At 47.8% G+C, this 26,945-nt stretch overlaps 1 protein-coding gene across 4 annotated transcripts in view; it reads left to right on the forward strand.

The window, feature by feature from the left end:
• LOC130188185 (trinucleotide repeat-containing gene 6A protein-like) overlaps window positions 1–26,807 on the forward strand; it is a 55,032-nt gene extending 28,225 nt beyond the window's left edge. For 2 of the 4 annotated variants that reach the window (XM_056406365.1, XM_056406364.1), the window contains exons 3-26: window positions 1,159–1,251; window positions 6,807–7,106; window positions 7,648–7,695; window positions 8,673–10,733; window positions 10,845–11,013; window positions 11,109–11,566; window positions 11,756–11,887; window positions 11,998–12,177; window positions 14,482–14,664; window positions 14,765–14,931; window positions 15,090–15,167; window positions 15,395–15,562; window positions 17,945–18,064; window positions 18,227–18,373; window positions 18,528–18,617; window positions 18,743–18,917; window positions 19,033–19,167; window positions 19,526–19,696; window positions 19,782–19,922; window positions 20,320–20,427; window positions 20,531–20,731; window positions 20,940–21,010; window positions 21,216–21,355; window positions 21,481–26,807. In XM_056406365.1, coding sequence (XP_056262340.1) covers window positions 7,650–7,695; window positions 8,673–10,733; window positions 10,845–11,013; window positions 11,109–11,566; window positions 11,756–11,887; window positions 11,998–12,177; window positions 14,482–14,664; window positions 14,765–14,931; window positions 15,090–15,167; window positions 15,395–15,562; window positions 17,945–18,064; window positions 18,227–18,373; window positions 18,528–18,617; window positions 18,743–18,917; window positions 19,033–19,167; window positions 19,526–19,696; window positions 19,782–19,922; window positions 20,320–20,427; window positions 20,531–20,731; window positions 20,940–21,010; window positions 21,216–21,355; window positions 21,481–21,829 — 5,490 coding nt within the window. In that variant the 5' untranslated portion in view covers window positions 1,159–1,251; window positions 6,807–7,106; window positions 7,648–7,649 and the 3' untranslated portion in view covers window positions 21,830–26,807. Of the gene's footprint in view, window positions 1–1,158; window positions 1,252–3,929; window positions 4,008–6,806; window positions 7,107–7,647; window positions 7,696–8,672; window positions 10,734–10,844; window positions 11,014–11,108; window positions 11,567–11,755; window positions 11,888–11,997; window positions 12,178–14,481; window positions 14,665–14,764; window positions 14,932–15,089; window positions 15,168–15,394; window positions 15,563–17,944; window positions 18,065–18,226; window positions 18,374–18,527; window positions 18,618–18,742; window positions 18,918–19,032; window positions 19,168–19,525; window positions 19,697–19,781; window positions 19,923–20,319; window positions 20,428–20,530; window positions 20,732–20,939; window positions 21,011–21,215; window positions 21,356–21,480 lie in introns of those variants that run through there. The other 2 variants (XM_056406368.1, XM_056406366.1) reach the window with 2 other exon arrangements.
• The last annotated feature ends 138 nt before the right edge of the window (window positions 26,808–26,945 follow it).

Raw genomic sequence — 26,945 nt, forward strand, 5'->3', positions numbered from 1 at the left:
TGGGAACGGGGAGGAGGAAAGGGGAGACTGGAGGTGGCAGCAAAAAAAAAGAAGGTGCAACTGGATCTACAGTTTGATTTTAAGAGAGTAGTAACTTAAAATGTCTGACTTTTAAAGTTTGATGGCCGTGTCGAACGGTAACAGACCGCTTACCTCTTGGTGAGACACCCGTAGCTTCTTAAACTTCCTGTAATGATGTTCAGTTCTCTTTATAAAGAGGCTGTAACATTGGCTCTGACGCTCACAGCCGCAGAACGCTGTTTGTAAAATGTATAGTTTATTTTTTTTTTACTTGGACAAATAATTTTGCTCATCACTGTAAATATACAAGTGTTACCGGATTTTTCAACACTTTTCTCCCGGTTTAGTGATCTTATATGTTGCGGTCTGTTTTGTAGTAATGTAGCAATTTTAGTTTTATGTATATATATTTTTGTATACATGCATTTATATATAAACTATTTTTCTCAAATGTATAAATATGTATTAAAGTTGTTTTAATACATATAAATATGTAATGAAAAAAAATATTATTTTTTAAGTCATGTTTCTTTAATGCAGTAAATGTTACCAACACATTTAAACATTTTTTTATAGCAGTTTTGCTCGTTTCACTATTTCTGAGCTTCTGTGCAATCAAACTCAACCATTGCATGCATTATTGCATGTTACGGTGCGGCCGTGGTTTCTGCGTCTCTGCATGTCCGTCTGTTTATAGGTACGCGCTGTGTTGTAATCCCATTATGGGATTAGATGGTAGCCTGCAGCTTTCTCCTGGAGGCTAAATGGCACTGCGACCAGCGCGGCTAAACGGTTTGGTTACGAACTAATGGGACAAATGGGAAGAGTATCAGTGGGAAGTCGTGGATACCATTTTGTGGCCAGATGTTATCGGGTGTCCTTTTATAAGTGAGTTATTAAAAAAGCATAACAAGCTCAGTACTAAAGATGCAAAAACCAACCAACCATTTAGTTTTTTATATCTTAGATCACTTTGTTAAATATTTTTCAATTCACACAGTGAATGGTTTGATCTATAAATTGTCAGAATCATGACAAATACCCAGAGCCCAAGCTGGGAACTTAAAAGATATCGACGCACTTTACTGGAAATCGATTGCAGCGACGTTAATGGTGTTTTCCTCCCGCTGGTCACAGGGAACATACCCACAGAGGGAAGAACAGTGGATGGAAGAGAGAGAGAGACTGTGACGAGGACGGAGGATAAGAAGACACACGACTGGTCAAAAGGTGAGAGGAGTGTCTTCCGTCTTTGTCTGCAGCCGTGGGACGGTTGTGTTGTGAAGGTTGATAAAAGGTAATTGCATTGCTCAGCGCTGGGTCTAACTGTTTGTATTGATTTGCCATTGAAAGCGTTTGTTGTCCTCGGAGTCTTTTTGATTTATCGACATCCGCAGCTTCCAGGACGCCCAACTTCCGCCCCCCATACCCACAAGCATTTATCCTTAAAAATGACCGATGTGTCGCTGAAACTGTTCAGGTCCCGTCCTCAAACTCCCTTTTTTTTTTCCAAATGCAACTCTGCTCAGTGAACAAGGGAGAGATTAATACTGCATATTTCTTCAGAATTGTACTCCCCCAAGTAGTAGAAATAGTTTAGCAACCTTTGGCGCTGCAGTTAAGATGATTCTGGCAATGCGTGATAGAAATTGCTGCAAAGCTTAATCAACACCCAGAAGACTTGAGAAAATACACAACCCGCTTGGCTCGAGACCTCAATTCCTATTTATTTTTTTAACTACTCTATTCCAGCGATGTCCTGGCGTGGTCTGTGTTCGGCCCGTCTGTCCCCCGCAGTGCACTTTGCACCACGAGCAGCCCGGTGTGCTTCGCCACGTGACGTAGTTGTTTCCATTGCAGTTTCCACTGAGTCCTGTTGGTGCGGGCCTCTGGTGTTACAGCTGAGCTCCGTCAGTCTGAGAGCGTCGATCTCTGACCGGGAGTCTTTTATGGTTCAGCTGCTGTCTTTTGGTTTTGTTTTCACTCCATCGCCCTCTATGTTTTTTATTGTTAGATTTATCCGTCCCATCGCAAACGGAAGTATTTCATAGTTTTAATTAGGGTCGGGTACCGAAAACCGGTTTCCTACGCCAACACAACACATATTCCGGTGCTTCCTTTCGGTGCCTGAGCCGATTGAAAACATTTTTTTTTAACTTCTCCGGTGACCAGAGCAGCCTTAACTCTGATTAGTACCGTAACGCTGATTGCAAGTCTTGCATTTATAAAAGTAGGCCAACAAATAATAAATTAGGCATTAAAACCATGATCAAAGTTCGCTCGAGGTACGAGATAACCGTTTTTTGTCAGTGCGGCGATGAGAACGGCTTTTACAGCGAATAAGGCCGAAGAGAATTTTAATGTCGCCATTTTGTGCTTTGTTTCCTCCTCTTTTTGTGTTGGTTTAGGCACAGGTATCTCTTTAAAAGTACCGGTTTAGCACCGGTATCGTAAAAAACAAACCGATACCCATCCCTAGTTTGAAGTCCCCGTTGTGCCAAACTGAGCCGACAGACATTTACCGCCATGGAAGATCCCATCGCCAGATCATGTCCGTACAACAAGTGTCATCACTGTCCCAGCTGAAGGACTCTGTCTACATCCCAGTGTCTCCCCAGAGCTGCAGTCTAAACGCTGAAGGGGTCTGCAGCTCTTCAGCGTGCACCAGTCGGATGAGTCCATCAAGAACATGACACGTGCCTTCTTCTGTTGACGAATTAGTGGATTTACGGGAGATTATTTGTGATGATGGATTAGTTTAGAAGAATTGTTAGAGCAGAAATGTCAAAGAAATCTGGCTGCAGCATCTGAGATGTGAGACTTTCCAGGCCCGTGTTTGCCCTTTTATAATAAGGAATTTAATATCAATATGAACAATCAGCACTCCTATTGACTATCTATAACTAGAGTACACAAAGGCTTGACTGGTGGCTACCACCGCCGACCTGGGTGTGTGTGGGTGGACACCGACTAATGGACAAACCAGCTTATGAGTCATCGGCAAACACCCAACGCGTTTTGCTTTTGGTGCACATTGCCCTCGGTTTGAGTCTTGGTACGTGCAATCTGTGGAACAGTGTGACGATGTGCGCTTATCTGCTCCTGCACACACTCGTCTGCTGCTGCACTCTCGCACTGCGTACTGTTTTTTGTAAGCGATGCGGTCCATGGACATTTGGCTTTTAAAAATCACATTTCTACACGTCTCCATTGCTTCATGTTGAAGCGGGGGAAGCAGGCTGCTTGCTGCTGTTTAGATAAACACCGGCATGCGACTCTAGCGCTGATGTCATCCTGCTCCGACAAGCCCAGAGGAATTGGGAGTGTTTAGGAATGTTGCCATAACAACCGGGTCTTCCCTAACCAGAGCTCTCTCTTTCTGTTTTTAGTTCAGCCCAAATAATTACATTTGTAATAGTTTGCCCCGACAAGGATTACATAACATTACATGTCATTTAGCTGACGCTTTTATCCAAAGCGACTTACAATCCTGTGACATTCATACACCGTCGACGCAGCTGCAGGGAGCAACTCGGGGTTAAGTGTCTTGCTCAAGGACACATCGACTAGGGCGGGGATCTCCAACCCCCTGATTGAAAGACGGACCTGCTGACCACAGACCCATAGTCGCCCAGGATGAATCTGAACTGGGTTTTGAGCGATGTGTAACAGTGTGTATGTTTAGTGTATACAGCCAAAAGACGGCAATGCACGCCATTTCAAAATAAAACATCCTTGAGAATGACAAATTTGACAACGTGCTTGTTTAAAAACAGGTCGAAGGACACGTGGACGTGGGACGCCTGCGCCAACGAGACTCATCGGGGTGAGTGCGAACGCACTAATGCGTGTGTCGCACTCGAAATAATGTGACTGGGAAATGAATTTGATCCCAGTACCGACTGTAATGACCTCCTCACCCGCGTGCCCTTCGCACCTCTCAAAGCGCCAACAGACGAGCCAGAGCTAAACTGAGTGCCACTACAGTAAGTGTGCTGGCTCTTTGAATTTGTGAGCACGTTTATTTATCTTAACACAAATATACCTTTATTTATTTAACACAGGTCCTGTCTTGTGAGCGTTTTGTCATCAGCCTTTCATGATGGGCTTTGGTTTACATCCACCACTCTCCGGGTTAGATTATGTAACAGAAGAAACGCTATTCTTGGTTAGTTATTATTTTCTGTGGATTCAGCACATTCGGCCTCTCTGCCCCTCTTCTCGTTGCTCCGTCAGACTGAGTACGTTACGTTGGTTTCATGGACTGCCGACTTTAGGAAATTGACCTTTTGGCTCTTTGTACATGTTGGAAGCTGCAGCCGCATTCCTTCTTTCTCTTCCTCCTTCCCCACATTCTACTTCTCTCGCCTCGTCTTCTTTCTCTTCCTCCTCCGTACCTTGACAGCTCGGGTTCCTCCGTTCTCTCTATCCCTCTCTCTCTTTCTTCCCCCTCCGTCGGCACCGAGTTTGTGTGTTGTCCTTATATTCCCTCTCTCCCCCTCCTCCCTCCTTCATCCCTCTCTGTCTGTAAGATGATAGCAGCAGTCGAGTTGCTGCCAACTCCAGGGGCCCTGATGAAAGCCGCTCTCAGATGGGGGGAAAGGGGAACAAACTGTACTCTGTGCCGAGCGGTGGAAAAGAACAGGCCTGTTCTCACCGGAGTTACACATTTCACCTTCTATAATGAAAAATGGCGTCGCGTGTGTCGAGGGTCAAGGTTTATTTACAGTCGTTCTTCAACACGGGGTTGCGCAACAAAACGCTAGCTAGTTCAACAAATAAACAGGCCGCCTGATTAAAAGGAATAAATAAATGTTTTCAGACGCGTACGAACATTTAATTGTATGTAGACATGTTTTGGTCACTTTTTCCCCTGATATTTTAAACACAAATTTCATCAAGTGGCTTTTTTAAAAGTCTAAACAATAATCCATACTTTTAAAGGTGCGTTGAGTTTTACGATAAAGAACCGCCTCCTCGCTGAGGAGCTAGAGCCAGCAAACGGTGACAACAAACACATGTGAATGTTTCACCGTTGACTAATCGCATGTAGACCAACGCTACAGGCGGAGAATTTTTAAACGACGACAACAATTACTTCACATTAGCTTGAAATGCTGGTTGGAAGAATCCCCAAATGGTCATCGCTAACACGTCGTGGCTTCTTCACGGCCTTCTAAAGGGTCGGTGTCATTTCCCTGTCCTCTTTGAGTCGGATACTTTGGGGTTGACGACGGTCTTTCCGTGTAATAACCTCAGTCGAGATACATGGGAGTAAACAACACGGTTTACAGGAAACCGCCTCCCCCTTTTTTCAGTGCCGTTGCCAGGGGGAGGCTCTACTTTTCTGCTCCGCTGGTATCGTGGAGTTTAATACTTTTTAACGACTTTCTCTTTTGTCATAATTATGATATCGTCTGTTTTCAGATCGGTTCCAGAAACAGAGTCTGGCAGGCGTCTCTGTTTAGCGGTGGCCGTGTGCCCGGGTTCAGCCGTGAGCTAACGGAGGTGGAATTTGGCCTCGGCGTGTCGGGTTCGCAGCGTCGGTTGTTGGTTTGCGTGTCTGACGGAAACATTTTCCCCCCGCATGAAGCGCAGCGGTGAGATTATTTAGGTAAACAAGCCGCTCCACACTCGTAGTGCGTGTGCGTGGCTCGCTGTCCACACATGGGTCTGTTTGCTCTCTTATCGTATTGGACAGTGAACAGAGGGGTGGCTATTTGAACTGCCGGTTTATAAATAGACCCGTGTACTGCTGCAGCAGGCGGAGAGAGGGCTAACACTCCTCTAACCTGCAGTAGGAAAAGGTCACACACACACACACACCTTGCTTCTTGCTGTCAGTTGCACGGGTCCACTTCTAATAAAGTATGTGTCCTCTGTTTTGTTCTTCCCTCTTTTTTTTTTTACCGAATTTACCGTCTTTGTCCCCTTACTTCATTTCTCTGCGCTGCCAGCTTTAAGCTTGCTGTATAATCCTAATCTATTCTAACCCACGCACCTCCTTCAAGAAGAAAAGGTGTGCTCGGTGGTCCGTCCTCCTCCCTATTATCTTCTGACTACCCTAGCAGACTTGTCTAACATTCCAGTTCAGAGACCTCCAACCCGACAGTTTTCAGCCCTAACCTGTAGAACCGTAAACCGGGAAAACAAATCGTTTAAAGCGCTCTGAGATGCATGTAATGTCTCACGTAAATAAAATGCATCTGTATAATATAATCAATGTAACCATTTCATACAGTGGCCTCTGTGTGCTCTGCGGCACTGAAGCGTATATGTGGCCACAATGGAGGGGGCGGGGCTTAAATGAGTCAGTCCGACCGAGGCCTGGTCCGTATTAATATACAATGGCCACCGGCCCGAATCGATTACGCGTATCTCGCGGACCTCGACTCCAGTGTACCACAGAGATGTGAATAATTAGTCAACAGGACGGCGGAGAGAGGATTAGGCTGCGTTCCTCTTCGCAGATACGCCACTGATGTATATTTCCCTCACGTCGTTGTGTTGGCGCGGTGGAAGTGGCGGCCCCTGGCAAGTGTAACCACGATTACTTTGGCAATTAATGAACGCACAACAGTTTTGTACGTGGCTTGGCAGAACAAACCCGTCGTAAATGAATGTGAGCGTTTGATTATGCACATTTGCTGTGGTTTAAATTAATCTCTGTGAATCGGTGATGGATGTGACGACCGAGGGCTTTGATTGTTTTTAAGTTATTGCTGATGCGTGCAATGGGTTGACCTAATCGTCCGTCTCTCGTCTCTTTCTGTCTCTCTCTGCAGTGCAAGAGCATACCAAGTCACAGCAGAGTCCTCGCTCCAAACCACATCCCCCCCTTCCCCCTCCCCACGGACACAACACACATTCAGTCTTCAGCGATGCCAAGAGGGCCCGATCAGCCTGCTGCCCGCTCTGACAAGCCCCGCCTCTTCACCTCGCATCCTTGAGGCTGCGCCCGCCGAGCTTTGACGCGTTCACCTCCCCCGTCGTCGACCTGGGAACCAGAGGTCACCGCTTCTCCGCTCGCCCCGGGGACGGCATCCTGCCCGGCCAGGAGCCGCTGCCTCGCGCCGCACTCACAGGTAAACCGTGAAGAAGAAGAAGAGATTGCAACCGCACCGAGGTGGATTACACTTTATTAGATCAGTCGACGTCCTCCACACGCATACAGAGACCGCCGACACAAGCGCTCTGTCTATTAATCATATTCTCAGATAAGGGAGATTACATTTACATGGCCGTACACGTTGGAATGAGAGTGTCTTGTACTTCTATCCCGAATGCTTAAAAAAATAAACGGAATGAAACAGTTTTTCCAATTTGCATTAACGGCTATAAGTTCAGCGTTTGCTCTTTAAAATGCTGCTTTTGGCGCAGAATTGCCTTAGAAAAAATAACCAATTGTTTCTACTAACTATCAGTGTTTGTCCACTAATGCTCATCACTTGCAGGCTCTTTGTACGTTGAACCCCTCTGACTCTAAAACGTTTGTTTTCCGTTTGCTTTGAATTTCCTATCTGTCCCAACTTTTTTCTAACATCTCCCCACCGTGTTTGTCCTGTGGCTCTGTCTCTCACCTCCTCTCGAGTCCGTTTGACAAGTCTTTCCTCTCTCCGTTTCTAGGCATGGCTCCCATTCGGGACTCCGTCAGCCACTCCCCTAATCAAACAGGTGACTACACATTGCCTCCTTCCTCCCCCGTTCTTCTCGCACTTCATTCTTCCTCCCGTTGTCTCACTTTCTCTCTTCTTTGTGCCCGAGGGATTGGGAACACTCGATCTCTCCTGACCTTGCCAATGCGTTTGATTCAGAGCATGTCAGACGTGGAGATGTGAGAAAGTGAGGAGGAAAAGGGTTTATGTTGACAGACATTAAAATGAAATGAGCAGAATAGCTATTTGTATAAACACAGCTTTTGGTAACATTAGCGATGTTAAGTGTTTCCTAATGAAGTTTACTTCACCACTACACTGCCTTCTAATTTAAATGCCTTTATTGAGTTGGTAACGACAGTACAGTAATTCACTACCGCTGCAAACGAATGCGAGCTCCCACTGCATTAATGCTGATTGAGTGCGGCAGCACTCGCCCTTAAAACTGAAAGAGTACGTAAGTGCTCTCCGTCTCTAATTTTAGAGACGAGCCCGGTGTGACTGCAGATTATCTCTCGGTCGCATTCAGAAAAAGATCAGATTTTAAGCCAAATCCGAATCTTTTCGGCTGACCGCACATCCTCCATCCACCCTCCCTCTTCTCACACTCGACCTCCCCTACGCTCTTCCATTCTTCCCCCTGCTGATGGTCGTCCTCTTGCCTCCCTGCCATCCGAGTTTATAGCGTTGGCATGTTTTTGGGTCCTGCTGTGGGGACAAAATGGTGGCAGCTGTGTCTGGGCTTCGGCCTGGCACTCAACAGTTGGGCAGCTGATGGTCGGATGGAAGAGAAAAATCTCAAAGCGACTGTGAACCAGGGGAATTTAAATTACATCTGTTATGCAACTCACTAAATTATGTTTTACTGTCGGAATTTCTTCACAATAAGAAAATGTCACCTTCGATAATTGCGGCTGTTCTAATATTTGACGATTTATATTTCTTACAGTCTTTAATCCGACACCTTCCCTCCATGTCCACCCTTCCTCTCTCCAGGTCTGGAGCACCCTGGCTTGGACTCGCAGTATGAGACTTCCCCCTGGTCCTCTGGCTCTCCCTGCAGCAGCGACGGCAACAGCAACTGGAGCAAAGTCCTAGTGGACGGGAGCGCCGACAAACCCAACAACCCGTCTTCAACCAACTCTTCCGTTTGGCCTCCTTCGTTCTCTTGCTCCTCCTCGTCTTCCTCTTCTGGCTGCGGGTCCGGATCGGACCCCGAGTTGGCTTCAGAATGCATGGACGCAGACTCTAGCTCCTCGGTCGGCTCGGAGAAAAACCTCGCCGCTGTGACAACGGTGATGATGATGTCAGCAAATGCTTCCTCCTCTGTGTCTTCTGCGGCCTCTTCTCCCTCCTCTGCCATGATGGTCGTCGTTTCAGTGAACGGAGACAGCAACGGGAACAGCCGTCAGGTAATAGGCGGAGGGATCGGAACCATCGGCGGTGCAAATAATGGAAATAACATCACCGGGTCCTCCCACTATGTGACCGGATCCAGCAGTATTGGCAGCAATAACCACAACAACAAGCCCGTCAATAATAGTGGTGTATGGGGCAGCAACGTGATCCCAACAGGCGGCAGCAGCCCCTGCATCAACGGAGGGTTAAATCCAAACACTTTAAACCCAAATGCCAACCACGGTGCCTGGCCGCAGAGCCCGAGCCCAGCGTCCCAGGGCCAACGGGCCCCACAGGCTCAGGGGATGAGTTCCAAACTAGGCCTAGCTCCCCAACAGAGCCCCGTGCTGGGCTGGGGGGGCAAGGCAGCGCCAAACGGCAGCATTACGATGGAAGATGTTGAGGTGAATAATGGTACAGCGAGCAGCAAGGTGTTAGGAAGCAGCAACAGTGGAAATGATGGCCTACAGCCGACCAACCTTAACACTGAATCCAATGGACCAAATAACACTATGATGATGAATACTACTACGACGACTACTACTAACGACACTATGACCTCTAGTCCACCAAACTCTACCGCCTCACCCCAGCTCAGCGGGGACTGCTCCTGGGGCTCTGTTGGAGGAGGGAACGGGGTTCCGCTGGCCAATGGAAACTCCTCATCAGCCGCCCAGCACCCCCAAGGAGAACTGGGCGGTCCCGGGGCCTTCGGTACACCTTGGGGTGCAACTACCTACCCTGGAGACAAAGGCACCCCAAATGCAGACACTGTGAACCCCCCAAACCCTGCCGCAATGCAGGCTGGGAACCCCCAAATACCCTCTACTGCTGCTTACAAGAGTAATAATAACCACAATAGCATGCTGGCCCCACGCTGGGACCAGGGGCCCGCCAGTAATCCAAACCAGCCCCAGAGCAACTGGGGTCTCGGCTCCAATAAAATCCCAGGTTCTGCAGGCCAAACGCCAGGAAAGGGGAACCAAACTACGATGGGCCCTCCAGCAGGGGTACCTCGCCCTTGGGGGAGCAGCGCATCGTCCTCTTCCTCGTCATCGTCGTCCTCTTGTGCATCTAACAACAAGACGTCAAATGGAGAATGGAGGTCGGTTCCTCCTGGTAACAACCACACAGATCCTGGAAGTCATAAAGTAAGCTCTGCCAACAATGGCTGGAAGAGCCTGGAGGATGACGCCATGGGCATGGGGGGAGGGGGAGGAGGAGGAGGAGGGGGGGGAGGAGCGGGGGGAGGTGGGGGAGGTGGGGGAGTTGGGGGAGTTGGAAGTGGAGCAGTTGGAAGCAACGCCCTGAGGAGTGTCACTGGAGGCTGGGGTCGCACCGGAGGGAGTGAGGGAAGCGCAGAGAGCTCCGGAGGCCAATCCAGCTCCGACAAAGACGCCAGCCAGCCAAAAGGAGGAAATCGAAGGAAGGTCGTCGATCCTCCAACACCGGTACCGGCTGTCCCCCAGTCCGACGTGGACCCGAGGGTTCTGTCCAACACCGGATGGGGACAGACGCCCATACGGCAGAACACCTCCTGGGATGTCAATTTTTCTGCCAACCACAGACTCCAAGGACCCAAAGGAGACGAAAGAAAGCACAGCAGCGGCTCCGGATGGGGCACGGCAACACCGGCAGCGCCCTCCCAAACCTCCGGAGGTGGGACTTTGAATACATTTTAGTGAACAAAAATATAAAGATTTAGAGCACAAATGACCATTTTAGAAAGAAATTAGGCAAATATTGATCAATCTTTTGATGTCTTTGCAGGTTGTGGTGGTGGGCCGGGCAACTCGGGCCCAGGAGGTTCTAACTGGGGAGAGCGGAACACTTCTGGTGGAGGTGGACAGAGCAGCTGGAACGATGGCTCCAGCTACAGGGGGAACAACAGCAGCAGCAACAGTAACACCTGGAGCAATAACGCAAACAAAGATGACCGGTAAGTGAGTTTGGAGAATTATCGAAATACTGATTATACCATCGCAGAAGTATTTGTGGTAAATGTAGTTGAGCCTCACTGTCGTTTTTGTTTAGGTCCAATACGTGGACTAATGCGCCCAAACCGCAGCAGGGCTGGGGTTCCAACGGTGGAAATGGCAGCGATCGCTGGGGTAACGGTGGAGATGGCGCCCGAGCAGGGGGCAAAAACCACTGGGGGGAGCCTCAGAAAGGTGGCGACGGCAACCGGTCCGGCTCTGGATGTTGGAACGAGTCAAGCCGAACCAACACCAGCAGCAGCAACACCTGGGGAGGGAGCGGAGGATCAAATCCTCAAGACCAGAGCACCCCGAACCCGAACCCGGGCTCCAACTGGGGCGACTCGGCCCACAAACCCAATCCTCAGAGTAACGGCCAGGGCTGGGGAGAGCCAACAAAGAACAACAACGGAGCCCAGAACTGGGACGAGCAGAATCCTAAGCCCTCCAACGAGTGGGGGAAAGGTCCCGAATCCAACATGTCTCGAGGCAATCAAGGCCCCGACAAGCCCTCAGGTACTTATTGTTATTACTCATCCCATCAGAATCCCTTTCCTTTTGTTGGAGTCCATTAGTCGCATGGCTGTTTAAGAAATGCTTCATGGCATCAAAATGGAGTGTTTGCTCTTAACAAGAGTTTTAAAAATGTATAGCAAGAAAGTTAAGTAGGAGGACATGTGATTTATTCCTCACTTTTATTCTTAGGCTGGCAAGGAGGCCCCATGCCCGCAGGAGGCGTGAAGGAGGAAGTGTCAACTGGGTGGGAGGAGCCTTCTCCCGAGTCCGTTCGGCGACGGACGGAGATCGACGATGGGACTGCAGCTTGGGGAGAACCCGGTAAACACTCGGCCCACTGAGCGGTCCTTCAAAAAGAAAGAGCTGAGCAAAACCTGCACAGTCATGTGACAGCCCCGGCTTCTCAACGTGCAACTCGACGTTCTCCCCAGGTAAACGCAGCGGTGGAGCCGTCCACATGAGGAACAGGTCTGGCCAATCGGAGCAGGAGCCCGTGGGCCCGTCCGCTCAGCACCAGGCCCACCCGGCGGCACGCAACTCGATGCCTCCTCCTCCTCACCCTCCTCCTCAACCCATGCAGACTCATGCCCAAGACAAAAGCTGCAGTTCCAGTAGGTTACATTTTTGCACACATAGTTACAACAACGTGCACAGCTGTATGTTTGAGACGGAGCAGACTGAGGCTGAATGAAGTTTATGACCACGTCTTACACGTCTAGAGTGATGTATAAGCTACACGTGAGTTTCAATGATCCGTAAATCCTCCCTCCAACACTTGCATACATGCAACAAATATGACAATACTCACATTGCTGAGGCACAGCTGCTTCCTTTCTAGTACAGGCGTAGATGTGAAAGCCAGTCTGCCACAGATCTTGTCATAATTCACATATGCTTAGTAGTTTTTAGCCTGCGGGGGAACTTTAATCCGTACTCTTGAATGAAAGCCTTAGTTCTGCATAGTTTCAAATGAACAGTTCTGACATGTACAGTCTCTGGGTGGATTAGCATGCAGCTTAAATAAATGTTGTATCGTTTGATATTTAGGTTTAGGACGTGAGCCAGTGTTTCAAATCGGTACAATGTTCAAATGCAAGGCTTCTGCTGCAGACTGTAAACCTTGAATGGATAAAAAGCTTGAAGTCCCACCCACACTTTTGTTTTGAGAGATGGCTGAAATAAGGTCTTTAAAAAAAGATTTACACAGTACAAATGCAAAAAAAGTAGCATATTCAGGTTGACAAATTTATTCAAAAGGATACCCGATTTGCACAGAAGCATGGAGAGAACACAAACCTGCACAGCCTTTCTCCCCCTCCTGCCTACGGTGTCTGTCCAAGGCTTTTTGTAAAGCCGGTTGAGTCATCCCTCTGGAATGCTAAGAGCATTGATTTTTTTAGATTTTTTCTCTCTTCTCTGCCTTTTTTTCTCCCCCCTTTCTCCCTATCTCTCTCTCACCTGCCAATCCTGCTTGCTGGAGAAACACTGGCTTTTGTTGAGTTTGAGGGGGACGGCGAGTGGCAGAGGACGTCTGGTGGCTTTAGTGATATGAATTGTTCCAATGCAAGATGTGAAAACCTCAACGAGTCAGGCAGCTATTCTGTGCAAGTGGGCTGAGACGGGGGGGGGGGGGTGTGTTATTCAGGGTTGTTGCCTGTAAAGTGGACGGCTGGGATGGGTGGGGCAGACTGGCCGGATACTGTAATGACGTCTTCATTCATTTGAGATGATTGTGGTTATATTTTTTGTCAAAGGAACATATTTAAAAGTGGGTCACAGCGGTCGATGCGCAACTAAAAGAATGTAAAAAGCAAAACAAAAAATAGGCCTTGGATTTGTATTTTTATAAGATATCTTTCGAGTCTTAGAATCTACAACTTGTCAAACGCACACAAACATGTCGACACGCACTGCGGTTTACCATCCCCCACTTTTATACCGGATCAACTGACGCAGCTACGTAAACAGAGCACTAGATGCAGGCTGGGGTTACAGTGTCACCTGGTGTGTGTAAAGAAAACACATCTGCCTCATAACATGCGCGTGTGTGCGTCTGCATGCGTGTTGGTCTGCGTGGCTCTTTGTGTCGTGTCGCATGAGGGACACTGGAGCCCGAGGCCAACCGATGATCCGGCCTATTTTTACGGGGCAGGAATCCCCGGCATCTCCCCGAGCGCCTCCTGTGCAGGGAGACGGCAGCAGGTCTGGGTCGTCGGCTGTAAGGAGAGCCTTTGTGAACTCGTATACTTGTACGTGCACTCGAACACATGTACTCTTGTGGATTTGAGAGTGCATATCGGCACACAGCTACACACCCGCTGGAGTCAAAGTAAACAACACTTACATAAGCAGGAGTGGATGCGGGGTTCCCCAGAGGCGAGAGCAGGGCCCTCTCCCCGAGCGCTGCTCCGACGGAGAAAAACAATGTGAAAATGAAGAAGAGTAGCGTACACGTCGACACGTTTAGATCGTGTCGCCTTTGAGTGTCCAAACGAGTCCGATGCGTCTCCTCAACGGGGCGGCTGATATCAGGGAGGACAACACACATCTCGCTAATGGCTTCGTAACACACAGTAATATATGTAACTGTAATACGGTTGACGGTGGGGGTTGTGATGTCACACTAAACAAAATATAGAAGGACGCCGGCCGAATACTGTGACGTTGTTGTTGCTGAATGTTGTGTGTTGATCGCTTCAGGGAGGAGTGACTGTCGCTCGCTGCAAAGCCTCTAGGGTCAAAGATGGAGATCAACATATTTCAGGCTCGTGTCAAGAAACAAAAGAGGGTTGAGAGAGAGAAATCCTTTTGTGTGTATTTGAGCTTCCTGTTTGTTGAAGTCTTAATACGATGATCCATTTAAATGAATGCAGAACACTATTGGTTCAGATCGTATGTCTCCTCTCTCCCTCCAGCTTGGGGTGAGCCTTTCCCCCAGAAGGAGTCCTCTACGTGGGAACCTGCTCCCGCTCCACCTGTTAAAGTGGACAATGGGACGTCTGCCTGGGGGAAGCCCATGGACACCAGCTCCACCTGGGAAGACCCCAACAGGGAGACCCGAGAGCCCGGGCCCGGGTGGAACGGCCAGCATAAGTCTGGTAGGCGCACACATGCACGTGAATACTTACCAAAAACCTCCCTGAGAGATCCCCTCGAGTGTCTATCCAGTTTCTTCTTCTGTCGTTACCGTCTCAGTAGCTCCAGGTCCCAAGCCCATGGAGACATGGGGTGGAGAGGAGGCGTCCATGGGCAATAGCTGGGACCAGGAAGAGGAGGTGGAGATTGGCATGTGGAGCAACAGCCAGCAAGACAACAGGTCTCATGACCAAAGCACCTGGAGCTACAAGCATAGATGCTCAAACAAGGTTTGTTTGCCTTGTCTGTCGAGCGTTGAAGTGAAGCACCTCATGGGTTTAAGTCTGGAGTTGCTTTAGACCCTTTTCACTCCTAAAGAAACACTTGAAAGATGTCACTAATGCTTAAAGTGTCTCTAGTTAATAATCATGTGGTCTTCTGTCTTTAGATGAACAAACCAGTCAACAAACAGGATGAACCCTGGATGAAACCCTTCATCAACCAGTTCAACAGCATGAACTTCCCTGTAAGTATCGTTTCTCACAATTTTGCTGTTGCTCTTTTGTTTTCGTGTCTTTAAACTATAGTTGCCACCAGGAAACACCTGTTCCTTTAAAGCTGCGGTGGCAAACACCTTTTTGTTCACGTGCAGCGATGCGATTCAACCGCATTTTATTCATACTCTTGAATGATTTCATGCAATATTTATGCTTTTCTGTCCCTAAATAAGTTTTCTTGACCTTCCTCCTGCAGAGAGACTCTCCCGACGACTCCATGAAGACCGGAGCAGGGATGGTGCAGGACAAGCGCATGGACATGGGCGGCATGGGCGACTACAACGGAGTCATGGGGAAGAACCCCGGGTCTCGGCACCAGCTCCACAAGGATTCTCCCATGGACCGCAGCCCTTGCTATGAAAAGGTACGCACCGACATCGATGCTGAGAATACAGCAGCTGTGCTGTTGTGCTGCATCGTATACAAGAGATAACTATCGACTCTCTGTGGTGCTCACAGGTATGTGTGAGCCAGTCGTCTCTCTCGGCTCTGTTGCGCCCCCCAGTGGTTGTTCTAGCGCACTGCATGTGATGACTGGACTTAGTTCGGCTCTTTCACTTAGCAGCGACAACCAAATTAAATGTGCACACTTGAATGCTTAATGGACAAATAAATCTATCGATTGGCAATTGATTTGGAATTATGCAATAATGATAGATTCCCTTGCGTAGTATGAAGCCGCTGTGGGTTTGTCTGGCTTTCCTTCACTCGAGGCCACTCGACTCTTATCTTTGTTTCCATCGTTCTGACTCTAATCCTCTGGGGCTTAAATCTCTCTTTCAACTCCACTCCTTCCTAGGGATGAGAATTGATAAGATTTTAACGATTCCGATGCCTTATCGATTCCTGCTTATCGATTCGATTCCTTATCGATTCTTATTGGGCAAGGGGTGGAAAAAAGAGCACAAACGGGTTTATTTACATTAATTTTCTTTTATATAATTTTCTATAATGCTGCACACACCATATACAGTATGTATACATACACATTTACATTTTTTTAAATAACCAAAAACATTAATACATATTCCTCTTGAACTTAAAATAAAACTTACATAACTTAAATCAAATGTATTCTGTTTAATTTAAACATGTTCCTAGAAATTACAGTGCTCCTTCCTTTTTTTTAAAGGGTATATGAACTGAGCTGCCAAAAATGAAACTAGCAGTGGCAAATACCAAGTGTGCAACCATCAATTGTATGGATCATCAACAATTCTTGTGCAGAAAAATAAGCATGTCTGCTTTCTCCGGGAGGATACGCGATCTCTCAGGACTTATTGTGTCTCCAGCCGTGGAGAACACTCTCAGATGGGCTGGAGGATGAACACAAAGATAGGAGGAGGTGTACAAGACGTCTAGCTGTAGCCTGTGACCCAGACAGACTACCAGCCTCTGAACCGGTCTGACTCTGAACCTCATCAGATAAATTGGATGGCAATGGAGATTATTTATATAGTTAAAGCTGGTTTACACAATGAAACAAATGGCACTAACAAAATCGCTGAATTTGCTGAGCCGACATAAAGCCACATTAAGAGGGGAGGCAAACACTACCTCTGCCTCAATGTAGGGTGACAATGGAAGATTCTATAGCTAAGCTAACGTAGCTATATGCTAAGTTTAATAATGGATTAAAAATCGATATGCTCAGTTTAATAATGGGTTAACACGATAACGCAAACGTTTGCTGATAGCACATGCCCTCCGATAATTAAAACCGTTACGATCAAACATTTCTCAAAACTGGACTTTCAATCCAATCAATAATGGGAGACCAATGCCGGAGCTCAAATGTCTGCTTCAAACGAAGGGACAGAAGATAACTTGATCGACTCCACACAATAAAGGCACACTCTCACCTCATACTAGCACTTTGTCGTGTGAAATAGAGCCAAACTTTAGAGCGCTTCTGCCTCGTTGCCATGTTTGCTGCAGTCTGAAGAAGAAACTAAACAAGTTTGCGCATGCGCAACGCCACAGAGGACCGTTAGCAGAACCGTTAAAGAATTTGGCTAACGATCCCAAACAATCGGTTCACTGGGAACCGGTTCTAAAACAGAACCGGTTCTCGATTCCCATCCCTACTCCTTCCCGTCGCTTCCTACTCGTCCCATTTCTTCTGCTCTGTCCTCACACTCGCGTCACCCGCCCTTTCCTCCTCCCTCTCTCCTTTTGCAAAATTAACTCTTCCCCTTCTTCTCTCCTTCTCTCTCTCTCTGCACTTCGCTGGCTGCTGATGCGCTCCCTGTCCCTCTGTGCTTGCCGTCCGTCTGCTGTGCGCCTGGCCTTTGCTTCTGCAGCGCTCCGTTTCCCCCTCTGCTTACAATAACGCGGCTTCGGAGGAGCTCTCCTCCAATCGAAGCATGAGCTTTTCCCCTTCCAATTCTGCTCAGCCTCTCCCCTGTCTCGACTCTGGGCCGTCTCCTGCTCACTCTAGTCCTGGGGCCGCTCGGCAGGTGAGTCTGGGAGGAGGAAGAGGATGTTGTCTCGAGCCTCAGACACATGTGAATGATTATAAAATGGGGTTTGTGACCCTAATCATGACGACGTTGCTTTAAGAAAAGCTAAAACGAGATGCGTATACCCCGTAATTGCTTACTGTTTTTTTTATTGTGCACAGGTGACGGACATTTTTGTTATTAGTTGGCCACAAAAAGATTTGATTGACGGTTTGTCCTTGTGCGTGTCGTTCTGAAAGACGACGCTTGTTGCAAGTTGTTTGTGTTTTTGTGTCTTCCCGTAGAATGTAAACCCCATGATGGGCGGCAGCAGCGTAGCACAGGGCCGAGGCGGCCCCCAGTCCCAGGTCCCCCCCCAACCCAACCTCCGTAACCAAGTGCCTCCCCCCATCCTGCCCCCTCAGGTAGCAAACACACATAAAACAAGTTTTTTTAAATTAGCATTTCAATCGGATGCCTTTGCATCTACTTCTTATCATCTAATGTTTAAAAGCCTGTGTGAGTCTCATCCATGGTTTGGTTTGTGAGTGACATATGTATATAATATACAAACTGTGTGTGTTCAGGTGCCTCCATCCCTGTTGAAGTACCCAGGAGGTAACGGAGGTCTGAACCCTCTGTTTGGCCCTCAGCAGGTGGCTGTGCTCAACCAACTCACCCAGCTCAACCAGTTCAGCCAGCTGTCACAGCTCAACCAGATCAGCCAGTTACAGGTAGAGTGATGGACGCATTCGGTGCACATGGATGTTGTACTGTTCCCTTTCATAGTGGTACTCCATCAATCCGCGTACAAATGTATTAAAGTATACATGTGTTGCCAAACTTATTCTCAGATACCTTTTATTCACTCTTTTTGTCTGTCTGCAGCGTCTTCTCTTCCAGCAGCAGCAACAACAACAACAACAGCAGCAACAGAAAGCTCAGATCCAGAGGCCTGTGGGACGACCGACTGAACAGGTGTGTGTCTAGAAATCCCTTCTCTGAATCCTGCTTCATCGCAACCAAAAACATCTCATAAAACGGAGGCGTCTCCGTGACGTCGCCTCCCTTTAACCGGTTCCTCTCACGTCTGCCCCCCGTAGACGCGTCCTATCGGTTCGTCTCCATCCATGATGCAGCCGCCGCGGCACCTGGACCCCTCCATGCTGAAACAGGCCCCGCCGCACAAACCGTACCTGGATAACTACATGTCCCACAACACCCCTGAGATGCAGAAGGAAGCTGCTGCTCTCGGATCCTTCAGCAATTTCCCTTTAAGTACGTTGGATTTTTTTGCATTGTGATGTTTTAAATCGGTGTAAACTACCTTTTTCTTTCTTCATTTTTCTACATTTAGGTTCAGAATGATAAAAATGTCTCTTCTTCCCTCAAGGCTTGAACTCTAACCTGAATGTACCCATGGACATGGGCGGCGGCGGTGGTGGCAACGCCGTGGGCTACAAAGAGCCCCAGTCCAGACTGAAGAAACTTTGGGCTACTGACCCTCTGGAGCAGAACAGCAAACCTGGTACGGAAAAACCTTCGTGAGCGACGACGCATGCTGCCGCATCAGAGTGACCTGTTATTAAAGAGGGCCATTAGAGTTGTTCATTTGTCTTCTTAGGAGAGGGGGTCATGTTCTAGGGCGCAGACCGGGAGGGGAAACTTTGTTTATGGTGGTCTAAGTGCAATTGGGCAAACACTAAAATAGTTTCTCTTCCCGTAAACTCTCCTGCTGTAGACTTGAAATGTGGATTAACCGTATTTCATTAATTAATTAATCGCAAACAAATGCTGAAATGATTTAAAAGATGTAATCGTGCAGCTGTGATGTAAGATCCAACATGTGAGTTCCAGTCGGTTTGATCTCTCGTGTTCCTCTATAGGTGCTATGTCGTCTGGGCTGCGTCTGGAGGACTCTCCCTTCTATGACTTCCTGTCCCCCGGCCCATCTCCCCTGAGTCCTCCCGGCCAATCAATGGGCTCGGTGGGCGATGGCTGGCCGCCCCGTGCCAACTCCCCCCTGCCCCATGGAAACTCTGTCGCCTGGCCCCCAGGTACGCGAAGCTTCCACCAGCACGAAGAAAATAAAAAAACATACACGGTTTGCGTTGAAAACTGCTAACCGCCGTCTGTCTGCAGAGTTCCGGCCCGGAGAGCCGTGGAAAGGTTACCCCAACATTGACCCCGAGACCGACCCGTACATGACCCCCGGCAGTGTCATCAACTCCCTCTCCATCAACACCGTCCGTGACACAGACCACCTCAGGGACAGGAACAACGGTACGGTGCTTGTTGACATTTATTAGTGATGTATTGTGTGCAAGACTTTTAGGATGATTGTGCTCAGTTTTAAGGCGATAATAAATAAATAACAGCGGTCTGCGGCATTTTTCTGAATTGTAGTCCAGAAATTAGAGTTTTTTTAGAGAAGGAAGCACCTCCAAGTCCTTTTGTGAGCCTATTAAATGCTTAAGAGACATGATTTTTTTCCGCTAGCTCCGAATAACACGGTATAACTCGGAAGACGCTGCTCTCGTAATCCCTCAGATTTCTATTTAAATCAACTTTTCATCTCTTGCTGCTCAGATTAAAGCTTCGGACGGTCAAACATTTGGTCCGGTGATTCAGGTTTGATGCAGCTCTTCCACGGTCACTGACCCGTCTCTCCGTTCCTCAGGGCCATCCTCATCACTGAACACCACGATGCCTTCTAACAGTGCCTGGTCATCCATTCGTGCCTCCAGCCACAGCGGTTCCCTCACCAGTACAGCACAAAGCACTTCAGGTGTGAGACTCGTCGTTTTACGGTTGGAGTACGCGGAGAAGGGCGGCGTGGAAGATGGACGAGAGGATTCACGTTCTCTCTCTCTCTCTCTCTCTCCCTGCAGCCAGACCCAGTGAGTCAAAGTGGTCTCCCGGCGGCGGTTCTGTGTCCAACTCCTCCCTGGCCCACGAGCTGTGGAAGGTCCCCCTGCCTCCCAAGGCGCTCGCCGTGGCGGCCCCCTCCAGACCACCACCCGGCCTCACCAGCCAGAAGCCCAGCTCTGCCTCCTCCGGGTGGGGCGCCTCCGAGTCCAGATACACACCTGGTGAGGCCACGCGTACCTCACCGCCAGTTATCGGTCTTTTAATAGAAGTGAGGAGACGAGCTTCACTGGAGAAAGGGAAAGATGCATCTCGGATGATGACTGTTGTCCCTTACCATACATGCTGTCGTCTCAGTGTGGGGCAGTTGTTCCTCCGTGTTGTGTTGCTGGAGGACACCTCTAACCTCTTCCCTTCCGCTCGTGTCGGCAGGCTCCAGTTGGGGCGACAGCAGCAGCTCGGGGAGAAGCCAATGGCTGGTCCTGAGGAATCTCACACCTCAGGTACTAAAAGATGTCACACGTTTATTTTACCGGCACCTGAAACGATCGTTTCACCTTTACTTCTGACAAATCGTGAAACAGATTTTAAGTAAACGGGCTCGTACTTTTGACTCGTCAAATAACGAGTAGCTCCCGAAGAGCTACTGTTAATGTTTTGGACTCTGCATTTGCTAAACGTCGTGTGTGTGTTCCGTTTGCCTCACAGATCGACGGCTCCACCCTGAGGACCTTGTGCATGCAGCACGGCCCTCTGATCACATTCCACCTCAACCTGCCGCACGGTAACGCCGTGGTATGCTACAGCTCCAAGGACGAGGCCGCGAAGGCCCAGAAGAGCCTGCACATGTCAGTACAGATTAACCTGCTGCCTGTGCACAGATTAGCACAGAATCCAGGTGTTCTGGAGCACCACTCTCCGCATCTCTCGTATCTCACCTGTGCTCTCTGTCTCTCTCTCTCGCTCTCGGCAGGTGTGTTTTGGGGAACACTACGATTGTGGCCGAGATTGCCAGCGAGGAGGAAATCAACCGATTCTTTGCACAAGGGCAGTCATTGGCCACTCCCTCCTCCGGCTGGCAGGCCATCAGCTCCTCCCAGAGCAGAATGGATCAGTCTCACACCTTTCCCAGCCGCGCTCCCGAACCCAACCAGTGGAACGGCAGCGATCTCCACAGCTCCTCCCTCTGGGGCGGGCCCAACTATTCCAGTAGCCTGTGGGGGAACCCCGGTGGCACCGAGGCAGGGAGGCTTAGCAGCCCTTCTCCAATCAGCTCCTTCCTCCCGGTGGATCACCTGACGGGCGGCGGGGACTCCATGTGAACCGCCCGCCAATCAGACGGGCTCGAGGAAGGGTCAGTAGAGAATTATCAATAATCAGCAGAAAGAAAATGGAAAAAAGTAGTTTAAAAAAACGCAATGGCACTAGTCGGACTCTTTCTCACTTACAAGATGTACAACAGACGGGGGTCGCCCCCCCGTGGAAAACAAGTTACGGTTCTCTCTCTGCACATATGTCCACTTTGTTTTAGCCCAAAAACATATCAGTCGGAATACTTGAATCATGCAGGCCAATTCTATAATGTGAACGGATGGATATTTGCTTCCAGGTAGTGCTCTTTCAGACCGAAAAAAAGCTTCAATCGAGCTCATTACTATATATATATTTTTTGTTTCATTCGTCATGTTTATTTGAATTCCAATTCTTTTCATTTTTAACGTTTTCTTTTCTTTTCTTTTTTTTTTGCATTTGTTTGCTGACGATGTTGGAGTATGAGCTTTTTTAACTTTGCACTGAATGTGGTTTTTCTCAGTATATATAATCTGCAATATAGAGGGAGCAGCCAGTTTTTCCAGTGTAGCTGTTTACTCATTGAGGTCCTTACCGTGTGTGTGTATGCGCGCGCACTTTGTGTGTGCGACTGCGTGCGTGAAAAGAGTGCGTGTGCGCTCCTCTCTGCCTTGGCACGCATACCTTACTGCGTTGTCGTGGAGTTCAAGATCAACAGATAGTTAACGAAGAATAAAAGCTGACTTAGGAGGATATCTGGTGATAGAAACAAGTGACATTAAAAAGTATTGCACCAATTTTGTTTTAAAACTAAAGAACGTTGAGCTCTGCAGTGCAAAGGACTGTAGCCGCAGCTGGGACTAGCAAGCCCCGCCCACCCCAGGGTAGGGGGCGGGGTCTATCTAGCAAGCCCTCCCACTAGCCCCCTAGTGGGAGGGCGGAAACAGCACTTTCAGAATAGGCTTTCAATGTTTTGGAGGTGCCACACTGCAACCTCTTGTTTACAAGACTTAGGAGGCGGAACGTGTGTTCATTCTTCATTTTAAAGAGAAGATAGAATAAAATAGAAAATACTCAATAAGAAGAAGAAGAAAAAAAACTAGAAAAACGTGTTTAAAAAAGTATAAAAGGAAAAAACTACAAAAAATGAAAACTCTTATCGAGGATGAAGACGATGCTTTGTAACTCTGGGAATTCGGATCAGTGTTTTTGGCCATGGCGTTGGTTATTTGAACTATTCCTCTTTGTCTGCTAAATAACCAGCAATGGTTCTCAGGAAATCAAGCCAGTTTTCCCCCCCTTGTAGGTGAATTAAAAAAACTACTACTCCTTGTAGGAAAAGGAAAATCCAACTTCTAGCACTGAAAACTATGTATAGGTCTGTAAGTTTTATTTTCTCTGCCAAATAACTGCTTTAAGCTGGAGAAGCTCAACACACTGCTTTCAATATGCTGTCTTTGAGGGGTGGGGGGGAGGGGGGGTCCTAATGCGGAGGACAGGCGGCAGATTACCCGACGCTCCCTCTCTCCTCCTCTTCCTCCGCTCTGACGTAAGAGTCCAGCGGGGGGGTGTTTATTGTGCGACTGTCCGTGGAGACACCAAGAGAAAGGCGAACCTGTGTCTATGCATACTGTAGCTTCTCACACGGCCCACCGAGAGGCGTCTTTCATCCTTATTACCATTATTATTTTCCCCGTGTCACAAATGTTTGAAATGTTTCATTAAGTTCAACAAAATGCGAAATATAACGTGCTTTTCTTCTTCTTCTTTTCTTAAAAAAAAATATGCTCATTGCCACAAACGGTGTTTTTGACAACAAAAAAACAAGGAAAAAAAAGGAAAGAAGAAAAACTTTAAACAACCTGTTTTGTTTGTTTTGGGGTTGAAGATAATATTTTAACAGTGCAAAAGTCGTCCACATTTCATTGCCTTGATCCTAATTGTGTCCGAAGATGCAACAACAAGTCAAGTGGCTTCTACCTGTTTACAAATAGTATATGATTGTATTGTACTGTTTATTTTCTTTTGAGTGGGGGGAAGGAAGGGGGGGGGGGGGGGGGGTCGTACTCATTACAAGTTCCTGTGTGTGAGAACAGCGTGAATGTAAATCCATCTGTGGTGTTCGTCGACATAAAGACGTGTGAACAGTCGATGAACTCGCCTACAGTGACTGTTTAGTTTATGATGCACAATTATTATTATCGGGGGAAACGAGAGGAACGAGAAGTCAGCGTCAGAAACCACGGACCTTAATTATGTTTTCTTCATCGTTTAATTATTCTGTGTTAAAGCGTGTGTGTGTGTTTCCCCTTCCGACATGGATTTTAATTTCAGAAGTACGTTGGCTGAAGTTGTTTTTAAAGTTTTTAGTTGTGAGTATCGACTTGAAGCCTGAGGGGGACAGAACCTCGAGTATTAGACCGCGCGGCGGTGCCAGTATTGATCTGCTCTGTACCAAATAATTCAATCATACAAACTATTAGTTTACTTAATTCCAGATCTCTTTGCTAAAACTATATACATGCGTGTTATTTTTGTTTTTCGTCCCGTTTTAACAAATGTGTGGAACATCTGAACCGCGCTGGTCATTTTTGTTTTGTTTTTTGGAGTCGCCTTAATTTGACAATTTTAACTGAGGAGCCTTGGAGTTTGCACTTTGCTTTTTGCTCGTGTAGTTTGAGGGAGACGGTGCGTCAGAATAGAGACAGGGTTGTGTGTGTGTGTGAGAGACGAGAGAAGATGGTGCTTTGTTGGTCCCAGTGAGGGGGGGGGGGGGAGGGCGTCTTCCTCTTCCTCTTCTTCCTCCTCCTCTCCAGGTTTCCGTCTCCCAGGCGGTCAGAGCGGCGACCTCGCCACGCCGCTCTGACCCGACCCAGAATGTAGCTGAAAACATTTTTTTTTTTTTACGGTTTAGAGTGTAGAGATGATGAAATAAACTCTGCCAATCACTGCGCGGCGTTTTTATGTGATGTCATCGGTATCGGGCGGCGGTTCCCGGTTCTCTCTCGCGTTGGTCTCGGCGCCCCTTGACTGAGAAGAGGCGGGGCTTCTTGTAGCGACTCGGGCACGGGGACTTGTGATTGGCTGTTCCTGGGACTCGGGGGTTTACGCGTGCCGCTCCGCTGGCTTATCCAGGATCAGCTCTCCGACTCCTAAAGCCTAAACCACGAGGAGAGGAGACGAGGAGACGAGGCCCCGTGCCAAGTGAACTCCGGATAGTCCGCGTTCCCTCCCCTGATATTATACACTTCGTTCATTCTCATTCTGCTGATCTGGGAGCAGTTTAGTCCCTCGAGTATCCTTACCTTAACAAATTAGCGGGTACACGAACTGACCCCGGGTCAGCGGCGGCACTGAGAGACGAGCAGCGTCTGAAACGTTCATGTTCCTGTTACTTTGGTTTTTGGTTTCCAGCTCAAATCTCGCTCAGCTCTGTCTGGTCCAATCTACTGTGTGTGTGTGTGTGTGTGTGTGTGCACGTGTACGTGTGTGTGTGCGCACGTGCACGGGAAGATGCAAAAACCGTCTCGTACAGAAGCCGTGTGTGAATGCTTGAACACTATCATGCCAAATCGAGGAGGGAATGAAAGGGATTTTTTGGGGGGGTTGTGTGTGTGTGTGTGTGTGTTTGTGTGTATTTAAAAAGCTGGACAATGTTAAATGCTTGAAGAAAAAATGTCATTTGCAAAAAGGATGACGTGAGGAGAAACCACCACGCGCAACGTACAATCCCCAGGGCTGCCGAGCAGCTTCCCGACGAGGCCAGAGGAGGGGAGGAGGAGAGGAGGCTAGGAGAGAGGAGGGAAGCTGGCTGGTGACTACTTTTTAAAATGTTTAAGAGAAAATAATGTGACGCTGTTTTATTTGTTCGCTTTTTTTTTCCCTCTTGACTTAACTATCCTGTGAGCGAACGCTATATTATATCATAACGCACCCAGCGGCTGTCGATCAAAAACAACAACAAACGAGAGAGAGAGAATACACAAAAGAGAAGAAAACAAACTGTGAGAATCTGCTGTCTTTTTTTGTTTGTTTTACATTTTAAATTAATACACACAAACAAACCCTGAAAAGCTTTAGTCTAACCAGCACAAAGAGGGGGGGGGGTATGCAGTGGCGTGTTGAACCCAGGCTTCCATGTCCACCTCGGGTTTTTTGCTTTTCTTGAAAAACAAACGCAAAAAAAAAAATTGTTTTAAAAACACAGTTTAGACGGGATTCCCAATAATATTCCTCAAACATGTCGTGCCATCGTTGAATCGTACTGCTACTAATAATAACCGAAAAAGAAGAAGAGAGAACCTTTATTACCTAGCAACCGTCGTCGGGCCAGTTGTAGCAGGAGGGGGGGGGCGGGTCCGTTTCTTCACAGCTCCTCTGGGGACCGAGGCCGGAGGAACTGCAAATTTTACACAACTACAATGTTTTTATAGAGATTCTATCAATCCACAGCGTGTAGTCGATCACCTGTAAAACCTATTATGCACATTGCTTTGGGAGACTGTTGAAACTATATATATAATATATATATATGAATATAAACGTAGTGTCTATAATCAACGAGGGGGGGGGGGGCGTCTTCCTCTCTTACAAACAAACAGGAAGTACCTTTTCATTTTCAAAACGTCTTCCTCGGGTCATCAAAAAGGATTTTATCTTAAACTTCGGGGGAAACTGCACTTTTTGAAGGACAATCTTTATTTGTATGGGTATATATATAAAAATTGACGCTCCCGCGTGCTCCGTGACGAACGTCCCCTCCGATGCCGTCTGCTTTCACGTCATCCTTTTGATTCTCCCCCCCCTTTTTTTTTTGTTGCTTGGTTTGTTCCGTATTATTTTTCTCCTGTTTTTCTGGATTTTAGTGCTCTTAAGAGAATGTGTACTAAGGTGTAGAGTAGTAAGTAGTAGGTCTTCTGTTGGCTGTACTCGTATACTGATTACTGTTTGTAACCCTCATACAAAGCTGTACAACTTGGGTACAACCCTCAATAAAAGACTAACAACTCATTCAAGCCTCTGGTTTTATTTTAGATGCTGTGACTGCATTTGTGTTTTTATTTTTTAATTGTTAGTGTTCTCGTCAATTCAACTGTTTACATTAGTTTACAGTCTTAAGAGGAAACTTAATTATTTGAAGAATCCTCG

This window comes from Pseudoliparis swirei, chromosome 23 (genome assembly GCF_029220125.1).
Source record: "Pseudoliparis swirei isolate HS2019 ecotype Mariana Trench chromosome 23, NWPU_hadal_v1, whole genome shotgun sequence".
Taxonomy (NCBI): Eukaryota; Metazoa; Chordata; class Actinopteri; order Perciformes; family Liparidae; genus Pseudoliparis; species Pseudoliparis swirei.